Genomic DNA, 25,998 nt, shown 5'->3' with positions numbered 1-25,998 from the left:
CTCTGCTTAGCTCTAAAATCAATTTAGCCGAACCGCAAAGGAAACATATATACAAAAACAACGTCTAACAATTTTGTGGGCTATCTAGGGCAAGTTAAGGGAAAACAAGTAAATAAACAAACAAACAGATGAGCCAAAAGGAGCATGGGGCAGATTGCAAAGTCAATTAAAATTCAGGAAAATTAATTACTTAAAATACGCATAGAATTGATTTTCAAATTCGCCAAGGACATCGTAAACAAGAAATCTGTTTTAATTGCGGTTGAGCCGAGAGCAAGGACTCCAGACTCATGAACCCTCATTCCTGGGCAGCAAGTTCAAAGTCTAGCCGCTAGCGAAAATTTTCTCGTGCTGTCTTTGATGTGCAGCGAGAAGGTTGGATGGCAAAATGTCTGGAGAAGAAGAAGTGGATAGCAAGATTTACATAAACCAAAAATAGAGGCCAAGGCAAATGCCACGAAGAAGCCGTGTCGCAGATGCAGAGCGCTCATATTTAATGGGTACCACAGCAAAAAGCCTGCGGAAAATTAATTTGCATTTTTCCCTAAACAACAACAGTGCCGGCATCGTGATGGCATACATTTGCAATTGAGTTTGTACATAGTTTTACGCCGCACGGCAAGTTTTCCGACACACATTTTCACTTGCCCAATTCACTGGGGCATTATGCTGGTTTCTGGGGGATCGTTTGGTTTTGCTGAGGCGCCAGAAACTTAATTCGCACAAATGGCCAACAACAACAAAAACATTTGCCTTGGGGGGGCCAAAAGGAGTCCTTGTCTCCAGCCGACAAAAAAGGAGTGGATGTTGGTGGTTTCCAGGACGCGGAACGCGTAGACGCATTAAATCAAATTAAAAGCCCCGCTAAAAGAAGTGACAAAACCCCAGGTAAATCCCATTTTAAATACAAATAGCATGCGTATTCCTCGAGGGCCTGCGGATGCAGGAGTCGTCTGTCTGTCGGTGAGTGGTTTTGCGGATTCCCCGCACCCCCGCAACGACTCCGCCTCCTTTCCGCTGGTCGCTGGCACACATTTTTCAGCAGCTTAGCGGGCGGTGCTTGTAATCTTAGTTTAAGTTGATTGTACGACACACACACGCCGAGATAGAAAAACCGAGAGAGAGAAAAAGGAAAGGAAAAGCAACACGATCCCGTGGTAAAGTGCTTTAAATAAAAATTTGTGGGCCTGCCTTAGAGGTGGCAAATGTGCCTGCTTGTTTGTGTCGGTGTAAGCCAAAGGCTAAGGGTTCACTCCCGGCTAACTCTTTGGAGTTTGGTCGGGAATTGCTTTTACCGTAATTGCAAGAATTCCCCGAAGGTGAGCCCAAACACTTCCCCAGTGCCTCCTCAGTTTTTAGGCCATGCCGCTTTTCAATTAAGCCGCTTCGAAGGTTTTCACCCCCACCCGTTTTGCTGTTAGTTTTTTATTAGTTTTTAACCTGACGGGCATGGTGCAATGCAAACTCCATCATCGCTGGTGGAGATCGGCCAAAATCAACTCGTTCAATCAATCAGACGATCAATCAAAAAAAAATCAATCACCATCAATTGCAGGCGGGGCAACATCAACAAACGGGCTGGCGTGGTTGAAAACTATAGCATACAGATTCCGACTCATTCATTAACCCGAAAACCCTTTGGCCCCAAAGCCGAAAATTGCAAATCGGCAGTTCAGTACAGTTCAGGTCGGCTTAGCTTACTTGACTATTCAGGCAAAAAACTGTTTGCCTTTTTCTGTGTAGTTTACAATGTTTTTTTGCCTTTTTTTCCGGAATTCTTTATCATATAACTTTAGTACATGTGTCTGTGTGGCTTGTAAAAATCACTTTTTAAAGCATTTAGGGGTGAGGAGTGGCTGGTGCGACAGATACACGCATTGAAGCGTGGGCACTTTTGCGTTTTCCAGGACGAAACCAAAGGGCCACACCCGTTGAGGCAGTCAGCCAGGGCCAGCATATTTATTTTATTCCCGCTCGTTCTGGCAGTGCATAAAACTGTTTTTAACATGTCGTGCTGCTGTTTTTGCTGGCAGCCCTTTTTATGCCAACTGTAAGCGATCTGCACGGAACTGACACGAATACGGGGCCGCTGAAGTGCTGGGAGGAATTGCGGATGGGCGGAAGCCGAGTGTTGGACAAGCAGATTTAAACCGTTACGGTTTACCTGACACCACACTCGCATACATCCACATCCAACATCCACAACATATATGCATATATATTTTTGCGTACACACGTACATATTTAAATAAAACGCTTTCGCAGGACAACGCCGCACTTTGCGCAATCACAGACGAGCGCGGCCAGTCGAGGGGCAGTTTTCCAAGCGAGAGCAGGAGGAGAATGGCAGGCGACGGCTGAGTGAAACAGCTTCCATTGATTTCACACAGCTTTGGTGAAGAAAAACATATAAAAGCCGTTGCAGCTCCACAAAAAACGAGAGAAGCTTAACATTATAAAAAAAAGAAAGAATAATGCAACCAATGAATCCGACTGAGAGTTACCCCTGCCACAAAGTGCAGTAAAAAATGTGGTGTATAAAATAGTATCAATTTCAACGAGATATATACATTTTGATTAAATTAAAATTAAACTCTGTAAATGTAGCTGGATATTGATTGTCAATTCGATTTAATTAACACAACGTTTGAAAATATTGGTAAAAAAGGCCTTAATGGTGACAATAAAGATAACAATGCATTATTTTTATTTCCTTGGGCATTTCCAAAGCTAAAATTGATTTATTCACATTTTGTAAGGGTGCCAACAACATTTTGGCTTTATATGTCCCCGAAATTAAAATATTTATTTTCATTAGAAAAACTAAAATATACAAAGTTATACGGTCCGCAAGGCTTCTCTCATCCTGTCACACATATTTGCACAAATACAATATACCCGTCTACCCTACAAATACCTTTTATAAAAGGAAACCCCCACAAACACAAATGCAAATACAAATAGCGCTACAAATGAGAAGGGGTGAAAAGCGGTGAGAGAAAATGTCGTCGTCACGTGGCCGCTGCATAAGCTGAAATGAGTTACATCAAATGCTTTTGGCTTTCACAGGAAATGGCAGTGCAATGCATTTTTATTTACATCTAAGGACAGCAGAAAGTGGCAGGGGGCGAAAGCAAGCCATTAAGAAATTGCTCGGCAATTGAAATGGCCAAGTCAAATAAAAGGCAGCCAGACATTTCAGCGGGAGGAGTGGGTGGTGTGTCATGCATTTGATTAAAATTAAAAATAATCGGACTGAAGCCAAGGCTTTGATGTAGACCACAGTGCCATTTCAGCGGGATATCAACCGTTCTTTTGGATACGCTCCCATTTTTTCCAATCCTTAGTCTCCCTCCCCTGGACATTGATTTATGTGAGGCAACTTAATGAAAAGACCATTGCAGGCTGTATCAGCTGGTCCAGGTAATACAGCGTTCAGTGTTCGTTAAAGCTAAGCGAAAATAAATTACAAGGTATTAGGGCCGACAAACGGCGACCAAAAATGTTTTCGTTGCTGCGTTACGCATACGCCGCGTTGCCTCGCAACGAACAGCAACTTGAGGGCCTCGCTCTCAGACGGCAATCCATCATCAATTACGATTAAATCCATCAGGAATTATGCGTCAAATTGATTGAAAGTCAGTTGGCACATTCTAGCCGGGTCGGACACTGAATTATGGCATTAAATCAATTTTCCTTTAGTTAAATCAATGGCGCAACTATTGCGCCAGACTAACTTGTGCCGTTGGCCCCGACTTTGGCTTCAGTCCGGGCATTAGCATTAGCCGCTGCCGTCACTCAAAGTCAGCCAGCTGGCTGAGCTGAAGCTAAAGCTGAAGCTGTAGCTGTAGAACTGGAGCTGAAGTTGAGCTGATGGCCCGGCTGCGATGCTGTTGCTCCTGCACCAACTTAAATCAGTGAGACTCCGGCTCGAGTGACGGCACAAAACTTTTGCCAGGCCAATAAAGTACGGCCAAGTGATGGCTGCCGGAGAACGAATACTGGAGAGCCAGTCCGTGCAAGCCAAACCCAGCCTGGGCGCTGTGACGCATCGACCTGTCTTCTGTCCCCCAATCTCCGACTTGCCCTTAAGAAATGAAAATATTTTCTTGCAATTGCAAGATAAAAAAGGAATTGCAGGCGATGGGGAAGCATAAAAAAGCAAACCCAATGAACAGAAGGAAGACTGCAAATCGCAGCAGATCTGGAGTGTCTGGAGTTTTTGCAAACGGAGCGCGTCAATTGACTGCAATAATTCTGGAAAATGTGCAAAGTGTAAGGCCGGACTGTCGGACTGCCAAGTAATTTATTTATCAAGTTTCAAGCTACAGCTTGAAAACTTAATACGCCGCCAAATTGAATGCAGCGCAGGGCTTGAGCGTCTTAAATTTTCAACTCGACGTAATTACATAAAATTCTGTGCTGATTTTGGGCATCGGCACAGAAGCCCCACTGGCTAAAACCCGATTCGTTGACTTTGTGGGAGAGCATGGCACTAGCCAATTTGCACTTTACCACAAAATTCAATTTACGCATCCTGCAATGCAGCAAAATCCTGGCCAGTAAGTGGCAATTCATGCGTGAACCTGACAAGGACACCCGCACCAACACCCATACCCACATGCCAGCATGAGCAAATAAAAGGGAAAATGGCAAATAAAAAATGCGACAAAAACATACAAGCGAGAATCTTTTGTGCAAAGTATCGGAATGACATTTATGCTGAAAGACATATGACGCTGAGGACTTGACAGCATTTCTTTATCGCCCCGCCAAGGCCCCAACCGAGCCAACCAAACCACTCAAACCGCCACCCACAGCAAATATTTGCAGAACGCAATAACAAGCTTGGTTCGAGTGCAATTCCGAACAAAAGGGAAAGTGTGGAAAACTGACGGCTACTAGAGGGGCATTCATTAGGCCCCAATTCCACGAGCTTTTGCCCTCGTTCTTGGCCCACTTGTCATGCATCATTCCCGGGCGGCCTGCTGAATGGCAAATGAAAGTAGACTAATCGAAGCACAATATTCAATATAAATAATTGATACGCGCGTTTTTCAGCAGTAGGTGTAACCCTGTCGACACAGCGTCGATATAAACAATAGCAATGCCAGCTACTGAAATTGCAAAACAATTTTGCATCTACTTCTGTTTGCGTTCATGTATAGTGCGGATCAAAAGATTAGATTGTCTTCTGCTTATCGATTGGAAATGATGATTGAATTTAATAAAAGGTAACATTTAAATGTATCATTGTGATTATTTATTTCCATTTAATATAAAAACAAAGCAACGGATTATAAATTAAATGCGAAAAATCCTTATGCTTAAAATAGTTTCATTTAAGTCCAGGGAATTTATGTTGTTTGTGTAATAAGCTTAAAATAATTAATACCTAATTATTCAAAATACATTGAGTGTTGCTATTTTGACCGCAACTGTAGAAGAACCAGGTCCTTGTGCGTCTTTTATTGCCCACTGATCGATGTCCTTTTGCCGTTGTTGCCGTTGTTTTCGCAAATTGTTTTCTATTGGGTCAGAACACATAGGCAGGCTGCGTGGTTGGAGCTCGCTTCAAGGTTGCAGCCGCATTAAGTGTCCACACACACACACACACACATACAGGCAGCAGCACAAACAAACAAAAAAATAAACCATTGCATACTTATGAGGGCAAAGTGTATAAGGCTCAATTAAAATTTTACGCCCGTTTGCATTTTAAGTGTATGTGCTTGTTTTTGTGTGTGAGTTAGTGTGGAGAGAGGTGAAGACGGGTTAAGGACTTGGTTGTGTGTGAGCCATAGGCCCGACTGTTTGGTAGTTAGCCGGGAGCAGCTGCTGACTTGTTGTTGGCCAACTTTTCCCCACTGCAACACACAGACCTAACATGTGTGTTAGCACTTTGTTTTGGGGCTAGAGTGCACAAAAGCGTATTTAATGAAACGGAACTTGAGGCATAATTGAGTAAGGGCTGCCAGTGTAGATTTGACAAAGCAGATTTTGCATTGACCAAAGCTTCTCTAAATTCTAGTGCAATAGAGTTAATACTTCACTCTACAGGGGAATATGCTAATCCTGTTTGCATAACATGTGCTGGCCATTACGATGTGATGCTTTTGACCAAAATTAAAGCTACTTTTATATTTTTATTTCTTTACAAAACCATGTTAAACTATATTTAGAAGGATTCTGTGAAGTTAACCAAAATAAGTAGCCAAATATTAATTAATAATAAAAGTTTGTATGAAAACATTATTTAAAAAAATCTGAGTTGTTAATTCTAACTAAAGCTCATAGAAAATCATTTCCTAATTAATAAAAAGTGCCCTGTTGATTTCCAACTAATACCCATATGTTCAAAATATAAAAACTTGCCATAACCTAATAGCATTTATCTAACAACAGAATGCTTTGACAGCGTCAAAAACTATTATTGCAACAGCTCGAGTTGTGTATCACGCCCACAAGCGCCTGCTTTACCAAAACCACCCAACCCACCCATCACTTTGTCTAACCCGCATGTGCAATTCATTTTTTATTATCACTCATTTTATTGTTTCTGCCGCCGTCTCTCCTCAAAAAGAAATAAAAACAAAATCAACTTGCAAAATATGTTGAATATTTTACATAGAGCACAACAATGGCTATAACTAAAAGGCGGCAAATGAAATATGCAACAAAAGCGAGCGAGCAGCATGAGAATAAATTGAAAAAGTGCAAAACACAGCGAGGAAAATCAAAAAAAAATATGGCGAAGGGTAAATGGAAAATGGGAAATGAAAGAGAACTTGGTTAACAAATTGCAGCGAATATTAGAAGCGAAGTCTAATGCAGCGGCAACAGACAATGGACCCATATTTCTGACAACGAATTAAACAAAATCCAACTAGAAACGAATGTGTGGATGGGTCACAATAGAGGGATTGGAAAACCAAATAAACTGCGAAACAGCACGACAACAAACTGAAAATGGAAAAAGTAAGGACTGGCAATTGGATCGATTTTGCTGATAGCGGGCAAGAACTATTTGATGATGTGCAGCCAGCAACATGTGTGCGTTATTCCTTGTGCTCAGCAAAGCATTTTGGCTGGGCCGTGGTATCCAGTTTGACTGGGAGCTTTCATATTTCCGCCTTACTCTGTTGCCAGGCCAATTTTTAAAAATTCAATTTGCCCCAACATCTAAGCGGTTTGACTGGGTCTATATGTGTGTGTCTTCGCCATAAATGTTGCAGCCAGTAGAGGCTGGAGAAAATTGCCTTTTGCGGCGATTCCCCTGCAAGGGGTAAAAATGGAAACAAAAATATCAACCAAAGTAAAACAGGAATAAACTATAAAAATAAACCCACAGAAATGGCAAAACAAAAACGATATATTGAAAAAACATGGCCTAGGTAAACCCGAATCCCCGCCTTTCCATTTTTAAGCAAAATGGAAATGGAAAATTGCACAAAATGCAATTTATGCTCATGAAGTAGAAATTGAGAGAGAAACATACATTTTGCTGGGAATCCAATGATGTGATATATAGGCAAAAAGCACAATTTCATTTATTTGCCAAACACGCCCAGCCACGCCCACCAATCGAGTGATGCATGACCCCAATGGAGTGCCAGGAATTGCTCAGCTGTGCCTTGATGTCTAATCCTTAATATTAAATCCATACAATCAATTTGCAGAACTAAATTGTACAGGGGGTGACAAGGCAGTATTATTACCCAGGGACTTCTGGATATCTGGAATTCAATTTTCTGCATAGATACGCAACAGCGCTGCTGTGTTGCGATATGAAAAATGCAAAGGGAATAATGAAAGTCACCTTTGGCACAATAATTCATCATTGTGCTCCTGCAGGGGCAGTGGCAGGAGCACCATCGTCATATCAAATGAAATGCATAGTCATGCGATGTCAGCGCCCCAGACAAAGCAGCCCCGAGTCCCATATACGTATGTACCTAACAACGTGGAAAAACAAATAATGCAATTTTTTGCCGCTCCTGCTCGCAGTGTTGGTGACATCAACCCATCTGTACGGCAGTTCCGACTGCAATCTACGCACGCAGACAGTTGATGTATGACCCACAGTGGGCCAAATGGGCGGGGTCAACAGCCAGGGAATCGCTGAATAGATGAGCATACAAAACGCTGGCCATATGTCAGGGCATCAAATAAATATCATAAATTGCTGGGCCAAGCGGAGTGGGTAGGGAAAGGGGATCCCGGGTGTTGAGTAAGTGAGTAAGCGAGCAAGGATCTGCTGTCCTGGGGCAGGAAACAATCAACATTCCCTGGCCAATGGCTTGTTGCCTGCTGTTAAAGAGAAAGGCTGAATGCGTCCGTTCATATCTTTTTAGCCAAAAGGCCCTAACTATTTTCAGAATTTATTGATTACGTTGCAGTCGGTACGCTTGAAAAATTAGCAAGAAGAATAATTTGGCCGACTGAAGTTTACATACGTTTAAAGGCAAATATTTATCTTTATAAAATATAAATATATATTAATCGTTTCAAAACCAGTTTATCGTTTGTTAAATACTTTAAGCTTATTCAACAGTACAAATAAAAAACTTAAAATTTAGGAAGGGATTAAAAGATCTTATTCACCGACTACAATCTTACTATTCACTTCAAGGGCATACAATCATAATATTCACTTCAAGGGCATACAAATCAAGGCACCAAGAGGGCGATAAAAAACGGATTTACGCCTTTGATTCAAGTGACAGAGCGACAAAAGGAAGAGGGCTCTGCTGAACAGATAATGTCAATATTAGTCGCCTGCATAATGTACAATAAATGGCAAAATAATACAAAAGGCAGTGAGCAACCGCGGCAGGACCAACAGCGGCAAAGGGATGAAAAATCAATAGCCCCAAGCAACAAAGGAACAATGAAAAGGACCCGACACACAAAAACACACTTACAAAGAAACGCACCAAGACAGCGACACCGACTGCGTGTAACACTTATGTATCCAAGCCGGATGCCAAATAAAAAAGAAATTTGTCAGTTATGGTTTATGTGCATTTGCCACAATATCCAATTAATCATTCGCCGTATGGATGGACTTGAAGTCTTCCGTTTGCTTTGCCGGCGGATTAGCATTGGTCGCACGCGGCCAAAATTTTTATGAAAATTACAAACAGTTTTTGAAAAATGAATCAAAACATGCGCACGTCATAAATTCCGTAAAAAGCATAATAAATAAAACGAAATAATAACATTTTTATTACGCTGCAGTCGAAGGCGAAGGAGAAGGCAGTGGAGCGTTGCCCAAAAGCTGTTGACGACCCACCACCCCACAAAAAATAAGAAGAAAACCCACCCATCGACAACAGCTTCTAATACTTTCGAATGGCAAAAGTTTTGCAGCTCACCGTTTGTTGCTTTTAATGATGCCATCATAAATTATTACATTGCTATTTCGTTTTATTGTTTCACCCGCGATTGAGCAGCTGGAACTGTTACCTAGCGGACGCGCTGAGATGGTGGGCAAAACAAGGCTAAACGCAATTATTATTACTTTTAAAGCATTTTTATGCCCTTTTATTTCCCGGCCACACGATTTTGCTATTAACAGCGCCAGCTCCTCGCTGAGTATATAACAATCTTGGCGGCGAAAAATTTCACTTCAGAGTTTATTATGATTTTTATGGATATAATATGGGCCGCTCAGGCCTCCCGAAAACCGTCGACACTGCGCACGTGCAGTCGTCCTGGAATGGGTGGAATTCTGGAGGGAGTCCTGGCGTCCAGGAGTCGCCACCTGTGCGATTCCTGGCTCAGCATATTCTCGACTCCCATTTCGCTCACCGCCGAGCATATTGAAGCTGGGGCGTGGTTTTGGGCGGCGGAAATTGTTAAAACTGTAATTGCTAAACGAATTTTAATGAGCTCATTAATTTGATAAAGGGATTTACACGGTGTTGTGGTTTGGTGGCGATGGGCTGCTGACGATGTCCTCGTTCTCGTTCTGGTACTCGTCCTCGTTTTCGTTTTCGTCCTCTGACCAAATGTTGCTATGCGGTTAACTTCGCCCACGATACAGAACACAGACTGTTGGTATATCCTCCGTCTTTCTGTATCCGCCGGCATTAATTAAAATTTGCTTCAAATTATTTTCCACCAGCTTTTTTCACCAGCAGCCTTTGCTTGGCAAACAACATTTGTTTGACTTGCAAATATTGTTGGCGGCGACGGCGGAGACCAAAAACCCCGAAATTCACTTTTAAAAAAAGAAGCTCGATGCTGAAAATTGCACAACAATAAGTACACGCAGTGTTGGCTCTAGTGCAAAAAAATGAAGCAGAAAAACGGCGGGCAGAACTAAATAAACGAAGCGTGAAGAGATATGCAACCGGAAGCGCCACTATACGAGTGTGCGTGTGTGTGTGTTGGCCACAGTTGGTCGCAGTTACAGTTACTCGGAACTTGCGATGACACTGACAGACGCAGACAACACACATATAGATAGGCCATGGAGTGCCGCAAACACACACGCATATTCTCACTTGTCTGTAAACCGAGAATGATGGCGCAACATTTTTCGGCGCTTCTGTTTTTTTCGCTTTGTTTGTTTTTTTTTCGCCAAAAGACATATTCACAGTGTTTTTTGTTTTGTTTTTTTTTTATCCTGTCGTCCCAGTTCATCACGTGTCCGAGAAAACGGCGGGCAGTTCCAAGCGGAAAGATCAAGAGACGGATACCATTTCGACGGTTACAACTGCTCCCGCCATTCTTGCCCAAAGTAAAAGCTGTAAATGCCTTGATAAGCACAGAAAAAGCTAATTGGATTTCACTCAATCGAAGTGGCGTTCAAGATGGGAATGTGTTTCGACGAAAATGGTGAAGAACTCTCTGTGAAAGTAAACGATTTCACAGAAGGTAAGATAACAACTCTACAAATTGGCATCTACTTCGGTATTTCATAATTCGAAAAAGTAGAAAAGCAAAATAAAAGCTGTGCCCTGAAAATCTATCTAGTTTTAACCATAAACCTAAAAAACACTAGCGTATGCCAAGATTGTTTGAAATTGGAAACTAAAAAAAAACTTGAATAAATTACATTGATTTCACTGTTTCTTAACTTTTAAACTAATAACTGTGGACATTTTCTTTGTGACTTTCAAGATATAGATATTTCAAATAAAAATGTTAACTACTTTAATAAAACTTAAAGCAAACGTTTAAAGCTGCTCCCTTCCCACATTTTCCAGATCCACATAATTTTCATAGTCTCTACTCGCCCTCAAGCCGAGCACATTTTGCACTCATAAAGCAATTTAAATTCATGCCAAAGATGAAAGATATCCTTCGCTGTCCAGCCAGGACAATAGCAATAGTGTGCAAATTGCTGGCGCTGTTTAAGCAAATGTTGCCAAAGCTGACAACAGAAAGAGACGAAGAAGACTAACCAAACGCAAAACAGAAGGTAAACCCAAAAAAAATCCTCAATTGTGGCTGTACCTGTGTAAAACTTTCCGACAAAACCAGGTGTGTGAAGTACAAAAAAGCAGCCAGCAAATAAATAAGAACGGGGGTAAAGTAAATAAAACAAAAAAAGAGACATCATGCACCGCAGTAAGAGAAGAAATAAAAATAATAAAAATAACAATAAAAATAATATTTTCGCACCCAGTTGTTGCACGTTGTGGGCCCATCGATGTCATTGTTTTCACACTTTTAATACAGAGCATTTTCCACTTGCATAAATATTTGTATACCATCGATGGGCTTGGACTATAGATGCGATAGAGCGCAATATTTCGTATAAACTGGATTTTAATCAAGCCATCAAAATATGGCCGAATATGCAAATTATGAGCGGGGCTGGATCCCAGAATCCGTAGCTCGTAGTCCGGAGTCCGGAGTCCGCCGTCAGGATCCTAAGCCCATTAGCGAGTGACGAGAAAGGATTTTCGGTGGGTGAAATGATGGAGCCAAATGTTGCCAAGGCGTCAAGTCAAACGATAAAATATTCAACAAGCGAGCTGAGAAAGCGGCAACAACAATGACAACATTAGTAACATTTGTTTGAATTAAAATGAAAACGCTGACAATCTCTGTGACTTTGAATGCCAAAGGCGGCAGCAGCTTGTCTCACCCGAATGGGTGTGTGTGTGTGTGTATACGCTTAAATAGAATTAACATTCGTCTTGCCGGCAGCTACGAAAAAAGCAAAAACAACAAAGCCGTGTAACCCTGCAGCCAGCCTTTCACTGGAAGCGAAAACACGACAGCAGATTTCCTCGGCAGCTCATTCATTTTGCGCAGCCTGTCTGGTGCTTAGATCCCGCGCATATCCCACCCTCACCTCACCCACTCCCACTCCCCCCCAGAAAGTCACCCATCCGCCATTAAAACCCCACCAAGCACTACCCACTTCTCCCGGGCATTTCATTTGTATTCGAAGCATTGTGTCCTGTTGAACATTCTTAATTAGGTTAAATCTACTGTGCGACGCCGGGTCTTTGGGTTGGGCCCCAGGACTTGGGTCCGGAATGGGTATGCCCCTCTACGCCACACACACACGCACACCCTTTTGCGGGCACCCGTAATGAAGTCTGTCCTTCGGGGAGGTGGCACCCGGAACGCGTGTTCGCCATTTGGCATAATTTAGTACGCCGCCGGCCGCCAAAAGACACAAAACTCATATTTGCAATTTAAATCCAGGAAATTAAACAATTACAAAGTTTATCGGCTGCAATCAACCTCAGAAGCCCTCTGGAAAATCCTCCCATGTGTGATGCTACTTATGAGCGCAACTAATGGGATACACTCAAATTTAAGTACAACTTTATTGATGTATAGTTACTTAGAGAAAAAAAAGTTAAAACACATTATACATTTTTCCGTTGATTTAACCAAATTAAATCGGAAAATAATCAAACCAATTGTTTTTATAGTAATGATAAAAGAATAGTTAGTCAGAGAAAAAAATTTAAGCCCGTTATGGATTTTTTATTTGATTAAACCAAATTAAATGGGAAAATAATCAAAACAATTGTTTGACCTGAAACTATAAAATATTAAACATTTTTTAAAGCAAATCAGTAAAAGCTTAGTTCTTTATGAATCAATGCACGGGCCTCTTTTTTTCAGTACTTTTTTGCAGAGATTTTGCGAGATTCTCGAAAAAGCCTGCCTGTCAGCCTGCTGCCAGCTCAAGCGCTTATTATAAATGAACTCAAATTTAATTAAGAGTTTGCCATATTTTGTTTCAGTCTGCCCAGGCACACGTCTCATCCCCATCAACTCGGCCATCATCATCAAGATGGTTTTGTTGTGTCTCCATTTCAGGCTTCATCACGAACAATATTAACGTCATTGTGTAGCCGGCCACTCCAGGTTCACTCCATCGCCAAAAAAATGTTGCTAACTAAAGTTGTACGCAAAATAACACAGCAAAACTTGACACGAAAACCGTAGCCGTAAACGGCGACGTAACCATAACCGTGGAGCGTGCCAGGAGCAAAGAGAAAACTTGAAATTCACTTTATTCGCGGGGCGACATCAAGAAGACGGTGCCAAAAATTCAGTGTGTATATACGTATGTATGTCAGAGTTATTTTCCTGTCCAGTTTTCCCTTTTATCAAATTGAATTTCACCCTCGGACATGGAAAGAGCCCAAGAATTTAAAATGAGGCCGATGCGATATGTTTATGATGCCACTTGTCTACCAAATACAATTTTCGTATTTCTTGCATTTAGCGCTCATATTTCAGACCTTTGCGCCTTGACAAATTTCGTCGCTTTTAAATTTACTTTGACATATTTGGCCGACATTGGGCATTTTCTATATTGAAAGGAACCCAAACACGTCCGACTTCTTTCCCTTTTGAGAGGACCGTCGGTCCGGGAAATCGAATTAAAAACTCATCTTTGCTCAATTTCTGCTTGCTTCTTGTCTCGCAACCCATGTCCAACATTTCTCACAGCCAGTCGCAGATGATTTGGGCTCGTGTCCTGCCTAAAATACCATCCATCCTTGCCAGCCTTTCAATGCTCTGTGTATGTGTTCGCTTTTTTATTGTTTTACTAGCAGAAAATCTGTTTTATTCGTACGTTTTTATTGTTGCTACGAGTAATTTAATGTGTATTGCATTTAAGCTAATATTTGAGTTGTTGCCTCTGAGTAAATGCCGCTTTTACGATCTTTTTATAGCCTTTTTATTGGCTTGCCCTGGACCTGACCTGGTCGACACTGGACAGTGGCCAAAAGCAACTGTTCGGGGGTGCTCTACTTCACTCAACTAATTTCGGGCAATTACAACCGAACAATAGGATGAGGGGCAGCCTCTTTTATTAATTATAACTTTACTCTGCCAATTTCTCCATTTATGAGGTCCTACACCGATATCAATCATCGTAAACGGCCATTCTGGGTCTGAACCCTTTAAGGACATATTAGACACACTTGGTTGGCTGCATTATGGGAATGTGTGTGGGTTTTTTGGGGGACAAAGGGGTTCTTCATTGGCTTTCTTAATCTCGACTTGGCTAGTTGGTGGGTCACATCAAAGAAGAGCCACATCGGGAATGCAAACAATGATAATCTTTTCCACAATTTATTTACCTTTCGCTGACCAAACCAATTTACGATTTTAATCAAACTCGAGTCGGAGCAGGAGCTGCCATCAAAGCAAATAGTTGAGCTGCTGTCATTTCGCAAAGGGCAAAGGGCAAAGGTCCAAAGTCAGCCGGCTAATACCCAGTGTCCAACCTAATTTGACGCTGACGAGAAACGAGAGAGAGAGAGACTCGGACAGGATGTCTGCCTGTCTGTTTTTTCGTCTGTCTGTCTGTCTTTCCGTTCGTCCGTCTAACCAACTGACTGACGGACATGCCAGTCTGTGCATAATGCTTATTACCACCATCATTTCCAGCATTTGGCAATGGCCTCTTTACTCGAGGCCTGGTCCGCTCAGGATGCAGTCCACCCGTTTGGAGTCCCATTTCCCCGAGGAATGCAGACGCACTCGACTCCCGCGCATTAGTGAAAGTGTTGTGTGGAGTGAGAGAACAAACCAGTAAACTACACATAGAGAAAAATTACTCAATTTGCGGTTGGTTAGTCTGATAGTAATCCTAATTAAAATGTTAATATCTACTTCGTCTACGATCTTTTAAGAATATGGTTCCTATTATTGTAAAAATTATAAATTCCCAACCAGCACATCCTTTTTTCATACATAACAAGCTACATAGTTTATTTTGAAAAACCCTTTTAAAGAAATTATCAACCCGTAGGACTTTTTTTTCCAGTGCCCAGATGCAACAGTTTCCACTATTTAATGGCGATCTCCGAGAAGCCCACTCTCCAAATGGTTAACACACACGCGCCCAAGTGTTCGTTGGTGTGGCGTCATGTTGGCTATTATGAATTGTGCAATTGTCGTCAGCGCCAGCGAGATGCCAGACCCCATTCTGCACCACTTTACGTTCCCTGTTTTCATTCTACATCTCCAGTTGAGCTGACAGTCAGTCAGTCAGTCACTCTAGCTCCTGCTCCAGCTTTTGCCCCCATATCACTCCTTCTGTTAGTCACTTCTAGTGCTTGGTTTCATTCCGATTGCCTGCTCATCATCCAGCAGCTCTTTGTTTGGACGAGGATGGCACACACGGCGTATACTGAATGCTGTCTGCGTTTGCGTTTGCCTTCGTTTGCCAGCATTTGCCGCCATTTTTCAACCGATGATACCCACTGTATTTTGTTGTTTTTGTTAGTGCAACTACTACTTTTGTTGCTGCTCGGCACTCCTAGTAAATGACTCTTCAACGTTTGTCGTATTTGTCTGGCAGCACTTTGAAGTGCCAAATATTTTTACATTTGTATACTGCTACTCTTGTAATTTGTTTCAACGGGCAACATTGCCACATTTCGACCCCTGCCAAATGTTCTTGCCTTTATAGAGGCACCAAAAATCGCTGCTCTACCATTTATGACATCGACACCACTCTAATTAAGCCCCCAAGTGCTCCAAATCAGTCAGTTAATCAAGCGAGCAAGTATTTAATTAAGTGCGGGAAATGGATGTGCATGGAATGGGCTTCATTAGGGTCTTTGCACCGTAAAATCTTTTACCGGCATTTCACAGGGTCCGGATTCCGGTGGGGTAATCAAGGTGTATCGCTATAACATTTATGCACTTTTCCCCGGCGCATCAAAGTCATCAAACGAAACGAACAGCCGTGGCAATTCCACGTCGCTTCATATACATATATATAGTTTATCTGAATCTGTGCGCTCTGGGTGTAAAGCTGTCAGCTAGTTTGCATTCATCAGCACCAGCGCCGGCAATTGAGTGACACCATCCTCATATATCCGATATCATCAACGGCAGCAGCATCATCATCATCGTCATCATCTGCATTCTCATCTCAAAGATTTACATGACAGCAGTTGCACTTCGTTCGCTATTCATTTGCTGGCAGTCTGGCAGTCCTTCTGATTGGTTGTATTAGTGATTGTCAGTTGGCTAAAAAGGAGGCGGATGGAGGAGGAAGGGGGCGTGGATGTCTCTCCATTTGATTGCCATTGCAACACACAAATCTCTTATGCTTATGAATATGCGCACGGTGAATAAAGTTCCATGTTTGTCACTCCGCATTGATTGAAGTGTGAGTCCTGCCATATATGTAGGTCCTCCTATTTATTACCCGAGTGCAACTATTATTGGGGTCCTCAAAAGGACTTTGAGCTCTTTGAAACCAATTTATTGATTTCTTGCTGCACAAACGAAAGGCGCCCAAAGCTACAACCTTGGGTAGAATTCCAAATACCCAATACCGAATCCCAATCAAACAGTTCCATCAGTATTGTGTATGCTGTCGACACTGGCTTAAGCATTTAAGCCATTAACACGCAAAGGTCGCCAAACGGTATTGATTATGACCGCTGGCCAGACGAAGGGGCCCTAACAAATAACAAATAACAATAACAAACAATCGGACAAAGAGTCCCTGTTTAACTAGGAGTTTGGGTTTGTCTGGGGGAAATTCACGACTTGTATAAGTAAACTGTTTTTGCTTTCACTGTGTGGCCGTCTTCGTCTGGGAAATCATTTAAGGAAGAGTAAAGGTCTATTTAAATTATAGTCAAATGGTAGCAAGCTGTCAATTAATCCGATCACATGTTATTACCATTACGGTTCACTTTAATTCCTCGTTAAGCTGCTCAAAAGAGAGTCATTAAAAAGGTTTTAATATTTTCTTAATGACTTCTGTTAGCTATTGTGAACAGTTAATTATTTAAAAGTAGAGGAAAATGTATTACAAAAAAAATGCCCTAAGGTTACCATTTAAAATACCTACTACAAAAGATATTTTATAACATTAGGATTTTGTACAAGCTAAACAAAATGAAAAATTTATCAAAGGATAAACAAAATATTTAAAGCAGTGATCTTTGGATGACTTTTCCTTCTGTGCACATTATGTACCTCTGCGTTTTTTAAAAGCCTTCTTTCTTGCTCTCTTCGAGGGTTTCAGGAATGACCTGTGGGTGTAAGACCAACATTGAGTCAATCGGAATATAGGGAATGCACTCAATCATTAAATACCATTCGCCCAGAGGAATGTAAACGTTGCACACGCAGGCGTTCACCAAATGCAGAACGCCGGCGAGTATGCCAAAGGCGCTCGATACATAGAACATGACTTCGAATTCGTTGCCACAGTGATCGATCATTGCCACCAGGAGGGTTGAACCGGTGCCAATGCAGATTAACCCGCTGGCACAGTTAAAAGTCATCGCCTGCAAAACACACTCGTTGAGCATTCATCATAAAACCGAAGCCGACACTCATCTGAATGTACGCACAATTGGATCGAGACCCACGGTGGGGCAGCAAAGCCGGAGTAGAACGAGCACCACATTCTGAAAGGCGATGGCGGGCAGTAAAAAAAGGAACATCCACACCGATATCCCGTACTCCTGTCCTCGCACACAATGACTGGATAGGATTCGGATAACAAGCAACAGGGCCAAAACCTCCAGTACCTATTAGGCAAAATAAGTCGTTTTACTGGCCTGTTACTTATTGGAAGATTACACTTATTATCACCGCCGTTAGCAACTGCAGCACAAAGTTTACCATACGAAAGGGGAAGCTCATAATGGTAACCAGAAATTTTGTTAAGCTCCTTGACACTAAAATCAAATTTTCCTACTCAAACCGATTTGTATTTCGTCGTTTATGCTTTGATTTTTATAAATGTAAATGTTTAACCTCTAACTTCTCTTTGTTATCATACCAGCTATCGATAGACATTAATGTGACTGAGCTCATCTAAAAAATAATTGTTAAGCTCTTGGGCACACTTATTTCTTTTAAATCTTTTTCCCTTTAGTGGATATAACTTTAAAATGAATAAAATGTATCGGAAAATCTACCTATCTTCATTGCTTATAAGCATCGAAATCTAGAATATTTAATTTTTTTACGAGCTGCTAATTTCGGTTTGCCGAAGTTTGCTTCCTTTCTTTTTTCTTTTTCCTTTTTTCATTTTGTTTTGGCTTCGCTAATCTAATTGGCCTCGATAGCGCTTGTTGAGTGGAGTCGTTGCCCTGCCACGCATTTGTTGCTTTGTTTGCACTAATTTCATTACTTGCGGAATGTGGCGATGATTTCATGCAATTTAAAGCCACATTTTTCAGTGGCAAAGTATTTAGCATAGTACCTGATCGGACCGACTGGAACTCGGGGCCCAGAGCCCAAGAGCCGTCCCATAACCAGCTAGAGTCGTTGAGCTGGCACCAGGCAACCCACCCACTCCAGGCTTTTATAATAATTGCCTGTTGACACGGGATGGCCGAGGGGCAATGTTAGAACCCACGGAAAAATGGGGTTTTTCGGAATGCCGACTGGGATCGAGCAATGGGAATGCCGTTGATAAATGAAATTTTCAAAACGTGAACCAACAAAGGGGGACAAAAAACAAACGAAAGCCAAGCCGAACAGGACTGAACACAAAACAAGCGGAAAAATGGGCGGCAAATATAATTTAATTTGTTCGCATTTCAAAAGGTTCTCAGCCCTTTTTCTCTGTCCTTTTTATATATCCGAAACGAGGTTTGGTTTAGAGTTGATTGAGCAAAACACTTAATTTATTAAAAAAAATCATTGCTTTTGATCGATACTTTTGCAGGTCAATGGCGAAACACTTTTCCAAATGACATAAATTTTGTCAGCTTTGTTGCGACAATTGCATATTAGCCGAACATGACAACGTTTCGCCTTTTCCAGTAAAATTTATGGAAAATGTTGCAGAGACAAAAAACTTGAGAGAGATGCAAAGTGAAGTGAACTCCCCAAAGCAGCCAAAAAGAAGTGGAGGAACAGAAACACGAGAAGAGAAATGTTCTCGAATAAACAACAGCGGAAATGTAGGCTATGATTTGCTTACTTGCTGTGAAGAGGGGCCGTTTTGCCAGGGGAGTTGGACCAATGACAAGGGCGGTGTGGCAAAAGTTCTCTGAGTCAGGGAGCTGGCGTAACATAAATCAAATGCATGTAAAATTTTCGTACTTTCCGCACACATATCCTGATCCTGTGCAAGTGCATTGGGCAGGCCCAAAGCAGGACCACCGGTGGAGCAAGGACGAAGCAGGAAGGACGGTATATTGGTGGGCGGTGCGACTGCAAGTGTGAGTGGGAGTGCGTTGTGTTTTGTGCACATCCGTTAACTTTGTCATTTTTGCTCATTTCCTTCCGGCATGTGCAAGAAAACTGCAGCCAGCAGCAGCAGGGGCAAACGAAATGATTCCCAGCAGCGCTCCACTGTGCCACTGAGCCACCGAGCCACTGAGCCACTGACAAGCCTTAAGCCGTAAGAAAGCCAACCGAACTACCAACACAAGGCTGACTGGCGAAACAAAAGCAATGCGGAAAGCGGCAATAAGTTGAGGGCATAACTTTCAATGCCTTCAAGAACACTCTCCAGTGGCGTACCAGGGAAGGGTTGTTTTTGGGTGTGGAATTTCAGCTTACATTTCTGCTCACGTACTTATTTTCTCAATTTTTAATGGCGATCACCTAAAAGATTTATATTTTAATAGACACAGTTTTTTCGTTGTACAAACACTAGCATTTTATACTAAAACTAATTTAACGATCAATTTCATTTATGTGGTCTAACGTATTGCTTAAAATATTTATAAATACTCATAGGCCAATAGTATAGACAACCCAAAAAAATTAAAATATTTTTAATTTGGTGGATGCTTTTTAAAACGCATGCTATTGATTTTTTAGTTGATTGGTAAAAAATACATCAGGACTACATGGGCCTTATATTTTTGGGAAAACCCCCTACTTAAAACTCCTACGCCTCTGACAGGAGGGGTGAGAGCACAGAGCATTTTGCATGAAATTAGAGTCGTAAGACACAACGAGAAGCGGGCAAAAAGTCTTGGGTCTATAACTTGCTTGTTGGAATTTAATTATTTTGCAGTTGCTGTTTCAGTGGTGCAACTTGGTCACGGGGGTCTTATTTTTTGTACATTACACACCCCTCTTTTTGCTCACCCCTTTGCCGGGAATCATGTGCCAAAAATAGCAAAACTTTGCTGAAATTTTCATTCGCATTTATTGTGTTGACATGCTGCCACACTGCGTATACGTATCCTTGATGCAGCCAAACAATTTATTTATTTAAGTTGAGTTGAGTAGCAAGGAGCTGGGGAAAGCGAGAAAACTTTTTGCCGTATGTTTGCGTTTGAGAACTGGAAAATAAAAATATTTGTACACTTTCCGTTGTTTGCAGTTGCTCGTATCCGATTAGATGTCCTGCCGCCTCAAAGGGGCAAAGTGAGCGGATTGGACCAGAACCAAAGTTAATCCCCCTGCCACCTGCTTTGCCACCGAGCATATGCATTCAAAGTCAAAGCCACATTAATTAGCATGCTTAGGTGACTTTTATTAAAAACCAATTAAAACCACACACTCGCACTCACACGGACACAAAGTAAAGTTGATAATTAAATGAATCTGTGTGAGTGGCTTTGAGTTCAAAGTTGGCAGCCAGCTAAAACTCTGTGAACATAATTTGTTCTTTATTTTCTCTGTGTGAGGACTTGGTATAATATCACATGCGAAACGGTGGCATTTTAAAAATGTGCATTCCAAAAGGATAAAAATAAAAAAACGTAAATAACATTATTAACGTTAAATTTAACTTTTGAATTTTGTTTGCCACTACCAGACGGCGTTGAAAGGACTGAAAAAACGAAAAGGAGTAACTTTTCAAAGTGCCTGAAAGTATATTAAAACAGAGACCGGAAGTCAAGACCAAAGGCTTGTTTATGTTTACAGTAATTTGCGGCTCACTCTTAAAATATAATCAAAGACTTCAAATAAAGCCACAGAGAGTTGGTCCTAAATCGAGCATCTTACCTAGTCGATGTCTGTGCGACTGGGCGAATGTAGAGGGATTTTCCCAGATTTTTTTCCGCACATCTTTTTCATCCCCGCCCACTCGTATTTGTCAAGTTGCAAGCGTATGCGTGACACGTAGTAAATTAAATGTGAAACTCTGTAGCAGAGTGTAGCTAACTGAGAGTTTAGTGTTTGTGTATGTGTAGCTGGGTTTGAGTGGCTACAAAGAATGCTGTTGAGCATAGCTATAGCTACATATATGCCCCTACCCCTGTCCCGGCTATAAATCATCAAAGTTCAACGTTTGCCATTTTGTCTACAATGTGTGTTCGAAAGAGTGTGTGTGTGTGTGCATGAGTGTTTGTACCCAAATGTGTTTGCTTTGCAATTTCCTTTTATTTATTTAAAGTTCTTTAGCAAACATTGCGCACCCACTCTTTCTCCCGCTGCCAGGCAGCAATGTTCACATTAAGTTTTCTGCCAAAAGTTTTAACAAGTAATCTTTTAATTAAGTGCCAGCCATCCTCAGACATCTCCTTAGACACTCTGGCATTCAGAAATCCTAGAATTATGAGAGCAACAGGAAGAAGGCGGGGAAAAACGCACAAATCTAATTTGATTAATGGTCAAATGCTGAGCTTAATTAGTGGAAACAGCAGCGAAAAACGCGCCAAGCCAACTGGAATCGGCATTAATGGTTCCAACAAATACAGGGAGAATAAGAAATTAAATAAATAACCACAAAAGAACAACTAATTGCACCACAAACGACAATGGGAAACAACCAGTGAAAAGGAAGAAAAAAGAGAAAAAGAAAAAACTGAAAATATTTCGCAACTAATAAAAACATTGCGGCGTACTAAATCAACTGGAAAACTGCAAAACACATCGAAACAAAGGTGAGCGAGAAAAGCGTAGAAACGTATAAAAAAGCTATAGAAGACGACATTATACCCAGTTATACCCATTAAAAAAGGGTTTTAAAATGTATTAATTTTTGTGTATAAACATGGTAATGATAAATTATAACTTATCGACAATCTTTAAATAAGTATTCCAATATTGTATTTTTAAATAAAGAAATAGATAATTATAAATTAAGAAATATATATATAAATAAATACACCGACTTTACCTTTTATAATTATATAGACTTAAGTACTTTTTATTAATAATCTATTTTCTTAAAATGTTCACTTACATAATATCCCCTGCTCTCCACCAATGCCGGGTATAAAAAGGAAACCAGGTAGAGGAAGGTGAAAATAAATGAGAAAGATGGTAAATAGTTTCCCCAAGGGGAAACAGAAATAATGGCAAGTGACATTTGACATTAGTTTTCTTGCGCCATGAACATTTATTTTTTTTGCAGCGGCCTTAATTAAAGAGATTGTCATGAATTATAATTGCAGCACTTAAGCCAAGCGATGCTATAAATGCATATATGCAACGATCCATTCACTTAAATTGGTTGGTTTAGTTCTTTTCATTCACACATTTTCCTTCTCAACTGAAGTCAATGTACCCTTTGCATGGTGTTTTCCCTTTTTTTCCATTCTTAAGCATCGGATCGCATTTCATACAATTGCGAATCGGAGTTTACATTGTCGGGAGAGTCTTTTTTATCGTCTAGTAATTGGACTCCACTTTCAATTGCTGTGCTCTCCAGCGCCTCTTGAGTTTTCAACCTTAATTGCACTTTAGCAACGTTTCAGGCTTGTTTGTGTTTGACCAAATTTCATTGCTGCTACTGCCGCTCCCACTTGATCGATTGATTGATTGATTGATTGATTGTTTGGCTGATTGTTGTTCAAGTGCCCTGGCCAAAGGAGAGAAATATTTGCATAGATTTAACTAATTGCCGGACAAACGAGATTGTCGTTCCATTTCGGCTTAAATCAGTCACTTGACCAAATATTTCTCAATCTTCTTTTTTTAAGTAAGCACAAAGAGTTTAAAATTTGTTATTAGCATGATAATCCTAAGCCAAATTGGCAAGAGATCAAAAGCTAAGCGACAATCATAATTAAGTTTCCCGTCAAACGATTTCAATTAGCAGGAATAACAACATCGTTACAGCTGGTCAAATCAGCCAATCTAACGACCTTTTTGGTTGAAAGTGCAAACACGAGATGAAACTTGTGCAAAGTTTAGCGATAGCTGGGGAATCACCAGCTGCCCCTAATTAAAGCCGAAAACCTCGGCAATCTCTAGTAAAAAGCGGCGAGGATAAGGGGAAAGTTCTAGCGAAGCTAAACCACTTTTCCAAGATAAACGACACTTTTGGCAATTTATTTGGGCCAGCTCTCAACACTTTTTGGCCAGCACATTTTTGGGTTATTTTCGAGTATACTTTGGAGGCCACATAACATTTCAATTTCCTAGCCCATGAATAATGGCAAATGTCCAAGAGCTGCTGGCCGTGCAAGTTGCCATTTTTGAGCCAGGAAATTAGAAAACCAAGCCAAATCGAAGGTCTGTGGCCAAATTCTGTGGCCGACTAATTGAGCTAATTGCTAAAAAAAATGGCTGTACATATTTAAGCAGAATTTCCCTAGGGCATTTCATAGACAAAACAAAGATTGATTTTGAATTTCTCATCAATTGTCCATCATTCAATTAATTATTGGGGAGGGGCTTTAGAGTATTCATATCCAATATTAGCGACTTTATTAAATGATATTTCCTTGTAAGCTGACAGCTTCGCTCAGTAACACTTTGGTTTGGCTCGATGACAAGCCAGACACTGACATGAATATTCACTTTTGAGCAAACACACACGGATGGATTTGCAGACACTTAATACGGAAGCATGTTAATTCATACCTTTTCAAGTCCCCGTTCCCCGTATTTGTCAGTCACAACCGTCAGAACCACTGATGTATCAACATAGATATGAATGCATATTTGTAGTAAATTTAAACGAAACTCAATACTCATTTAATTTTGGGCTGAATATTAAATGAAGGCCTCTTCATTATGTCCCCCTTTGCATGTCGGAAATGGTGTTATAATTGATATAAAAAATAAATAAATTAACGAAAATTTAATTACCTGATGGCTATTTGTTTTGGCCGACGTCGGTTTTAATTGCTATCGATGCGACAATGGCGACGACAAGGGCATGTGGCCTAAAAACGACAAAAGGGTTGAATTGCAGTATAATTATTAAATAAATAATAGAGTAAAAATGTGCGAGCGATGGGCATGTTATGCATGAAAATAAATATTTGGGGTCAAGAAAAATTACAATTCAATCAGAAGGCAGTGTGAAAACGCGGCGGACCAACGACGACCGCATCCGCAATCGCTAAAAATTAATTTCAATTTTATTGCAGCGCAGGATGAAGGATAGCGTAATGCAGGAGAGTGAGGAGGTGTATAAGCCCCGCCGAGGTGAGGAAAACACCGATGCAGAGTGAAATATGCAGATCAACTCGGCTGTCAAGAGGCGAGCGCGGAGTGAAGTGGAGTGTGTATCCAGCAAAAGCCAAACATTTATGAAAATGCAAAAGCGTTTTTAAGGTTTACCCCAGGTAAGCTGCTGCAGCAACAACGCCAGCAGCTGCAGAGCGATATTAATGTGAATGGCTGCCAAGCAACAACATAAAAAAACACCAAACTAAACTGGCAGCAACTGCAGGGGGATGCCAAAAAAACAGAGCATGAATTGCGGTTTAAACATTGAATTATGAATATTTCTTTACCTCGACCCCGACCTGGATTTCCCGGCTACCAGAGAACATTTATCATCCTGCCAGCCGAGATTCTGATTAAAAGCGAGAAATGTTTCGTAATAATCCCACAGCCAAACCAAACGAAACCAAACCAAGGTAGTGTCTTCCTCGCCAAATGCTAAAATCGCAACTCACAAAATGTACTCATCAAAATTGCAAAAGGCCCCGTCGAAAAATCTATGCCATGAGTTAAATCTTGTTCGAAAACGAGAAATGCGCATTTTCCTGCTTTGTTTAGATGAATGATTATATATAATGAAGCGGAGGAAATTTGCATTCAATTTGTAAAGCAATTCACTTGCTTCTTATGCTAAATGGCAATGGCATTATATAAATTAGACAAAAGCGAAAACTTTTCGAGCGGCGAGAGTTGTATCCTCCTACTATAAGCTCAACCCGATATCAGGAACCCCAGCCTCGGGCACTATAATTGGCCCAACTTTTGCTTGGTTAGCATGAAAACTCATTTATTTCAGCGCAATCAACACATATACACTGACGGACCAGCGGACTCAAAGTGGAAGTTACGGCAATTAGCTGGCTCAACTGAATGGAGCCGAAAGAATTGGGCAACAGTCCAGAGTCCAAACAGTCGTAGCCTGGCAACGGCGCAGAAAAAAGAGAAAGTGGGACTCAAGCCGATTAAAAGTATCCCATGAAAGGTTGTTTATCTTTTTGCTGCATAAAAGTTGGACACAAAGAAAATGTTAAAATATCAATTATAAATATCAATTAATAGCTTAAATAGCCTTAAGTTATAAGTAAAAAACAATCAATAAAAATTTAGTAGACCTCGGTCAACAATAATAAATACCAAATCCAAAAATTTCCACAATTAATAATGAATCACATTTGTTTGCCCTTTCAAAAAATGTATATACAG

The 25,998-nt window shown here is 41.0% G+C and overlaps 2 protein-coding genes across 6 annotated transcripts in view; both read right to left on the bottom strand.

Moving 5' to 3' along the window:
- LOC108037283 (limbic system-associated membrane protein) overlaps window positions 1-25,998 on the bottom strand; it is a 126,895-nt gene that overhangs the window by 82,201 nt on the left and 18,696 nt on the right. For 3 of the 4 annotated variants that reach the window (XM_044458944.1, XM_044458948.1, XM_044458947.1), the window contains exon 2: window positions 24,433-24,509. The exons of the other annotated variant lie outside the window; for it this stretch is intronic. The gene's annotated coding sequence lies outside the window, so the exon portion shown is untranslated. The remainder of the gene's footprint in view (window positions 1-24,432; window positions 24,510-25,998) is intronic. 4 annotated transcript variants of the gene reach the window in all.
- LOC108037289 lies at window positions 17,135-18,157 on the bottom strand. Of its 2 annotated transcripts, none has more exons than XM_017113825.2 (4): window positions 18,067-18,157; window positions 17,823-18,002; window positions 17,563-17,756; window positions 17,135-17,498 (listed from the first exon to the last, which is right to left on the bottom strand). In XM_017113825.2, the coding sequence occupies exons 1-4, from the start codon at window positions 18,115-18,117 to the stop codon at window positions 17,435-17,437; spliced, it is 489 nt and encodes a 162-aa protein (XP_016969314.1). In that variant the 5' UTR covers window positions 18,118-18,157; the 3' UTR covers window positions 17,135-17,434. The 2 variants fall into 2 exon arrangements, with proteins under 2 accessions (XP_016969314.1, XP_016969316.1); XM_017113827.2 differs by having other exon boundaries at window positions 17,823-18,032; window positions 18,097-18,123.

Source organism: Drosophila rhopaloa, unplaced genomic scaffold, assembly GCF_018152115.1.
Source record: "Drosophila rhopaloa isolate 14029-0021.01 unplaced genomic scaffold, ASM1815211v1 contig_178, whole genome shotgun sequence".
Lineage (NCBI taxonomy): Eukaryota > Metazoa > Arthropoda > Insecta > Diptera > Drosophilidae > Drosophila > Drosophila rhopaloa.
The sequence above is the reverse complement of the archived record's forward strand: the minus strand, read 5'-3'. Positions and strand labels throughout refer to the sequence as shown.

Bases quoted from the DNA above. Each gene is read 5' to 3' on its own strand.
- LOC108037289 (XM_017113825.2), bottom strand. From the start codon at position 18,117: ATGAGCTTCCCCTTTCGTATGGTAAACTTTGTGCTGCAGTTGCTAACG. The intron at 18,003-18,066 runs GTGATAATAAGT...TTTGCCTAATAG, and splicing joins TGCTGCAGTTGCTAACGGCG to GTACTGGAGGTTTTGGCCCT. The intron at 17,499-17,562 runs GTATTTAATGAT...TTACACCCACAG, and splicing joins TACATTCCTCTGGGCGAATG to GTCATTCCTGAAACCCTCGA.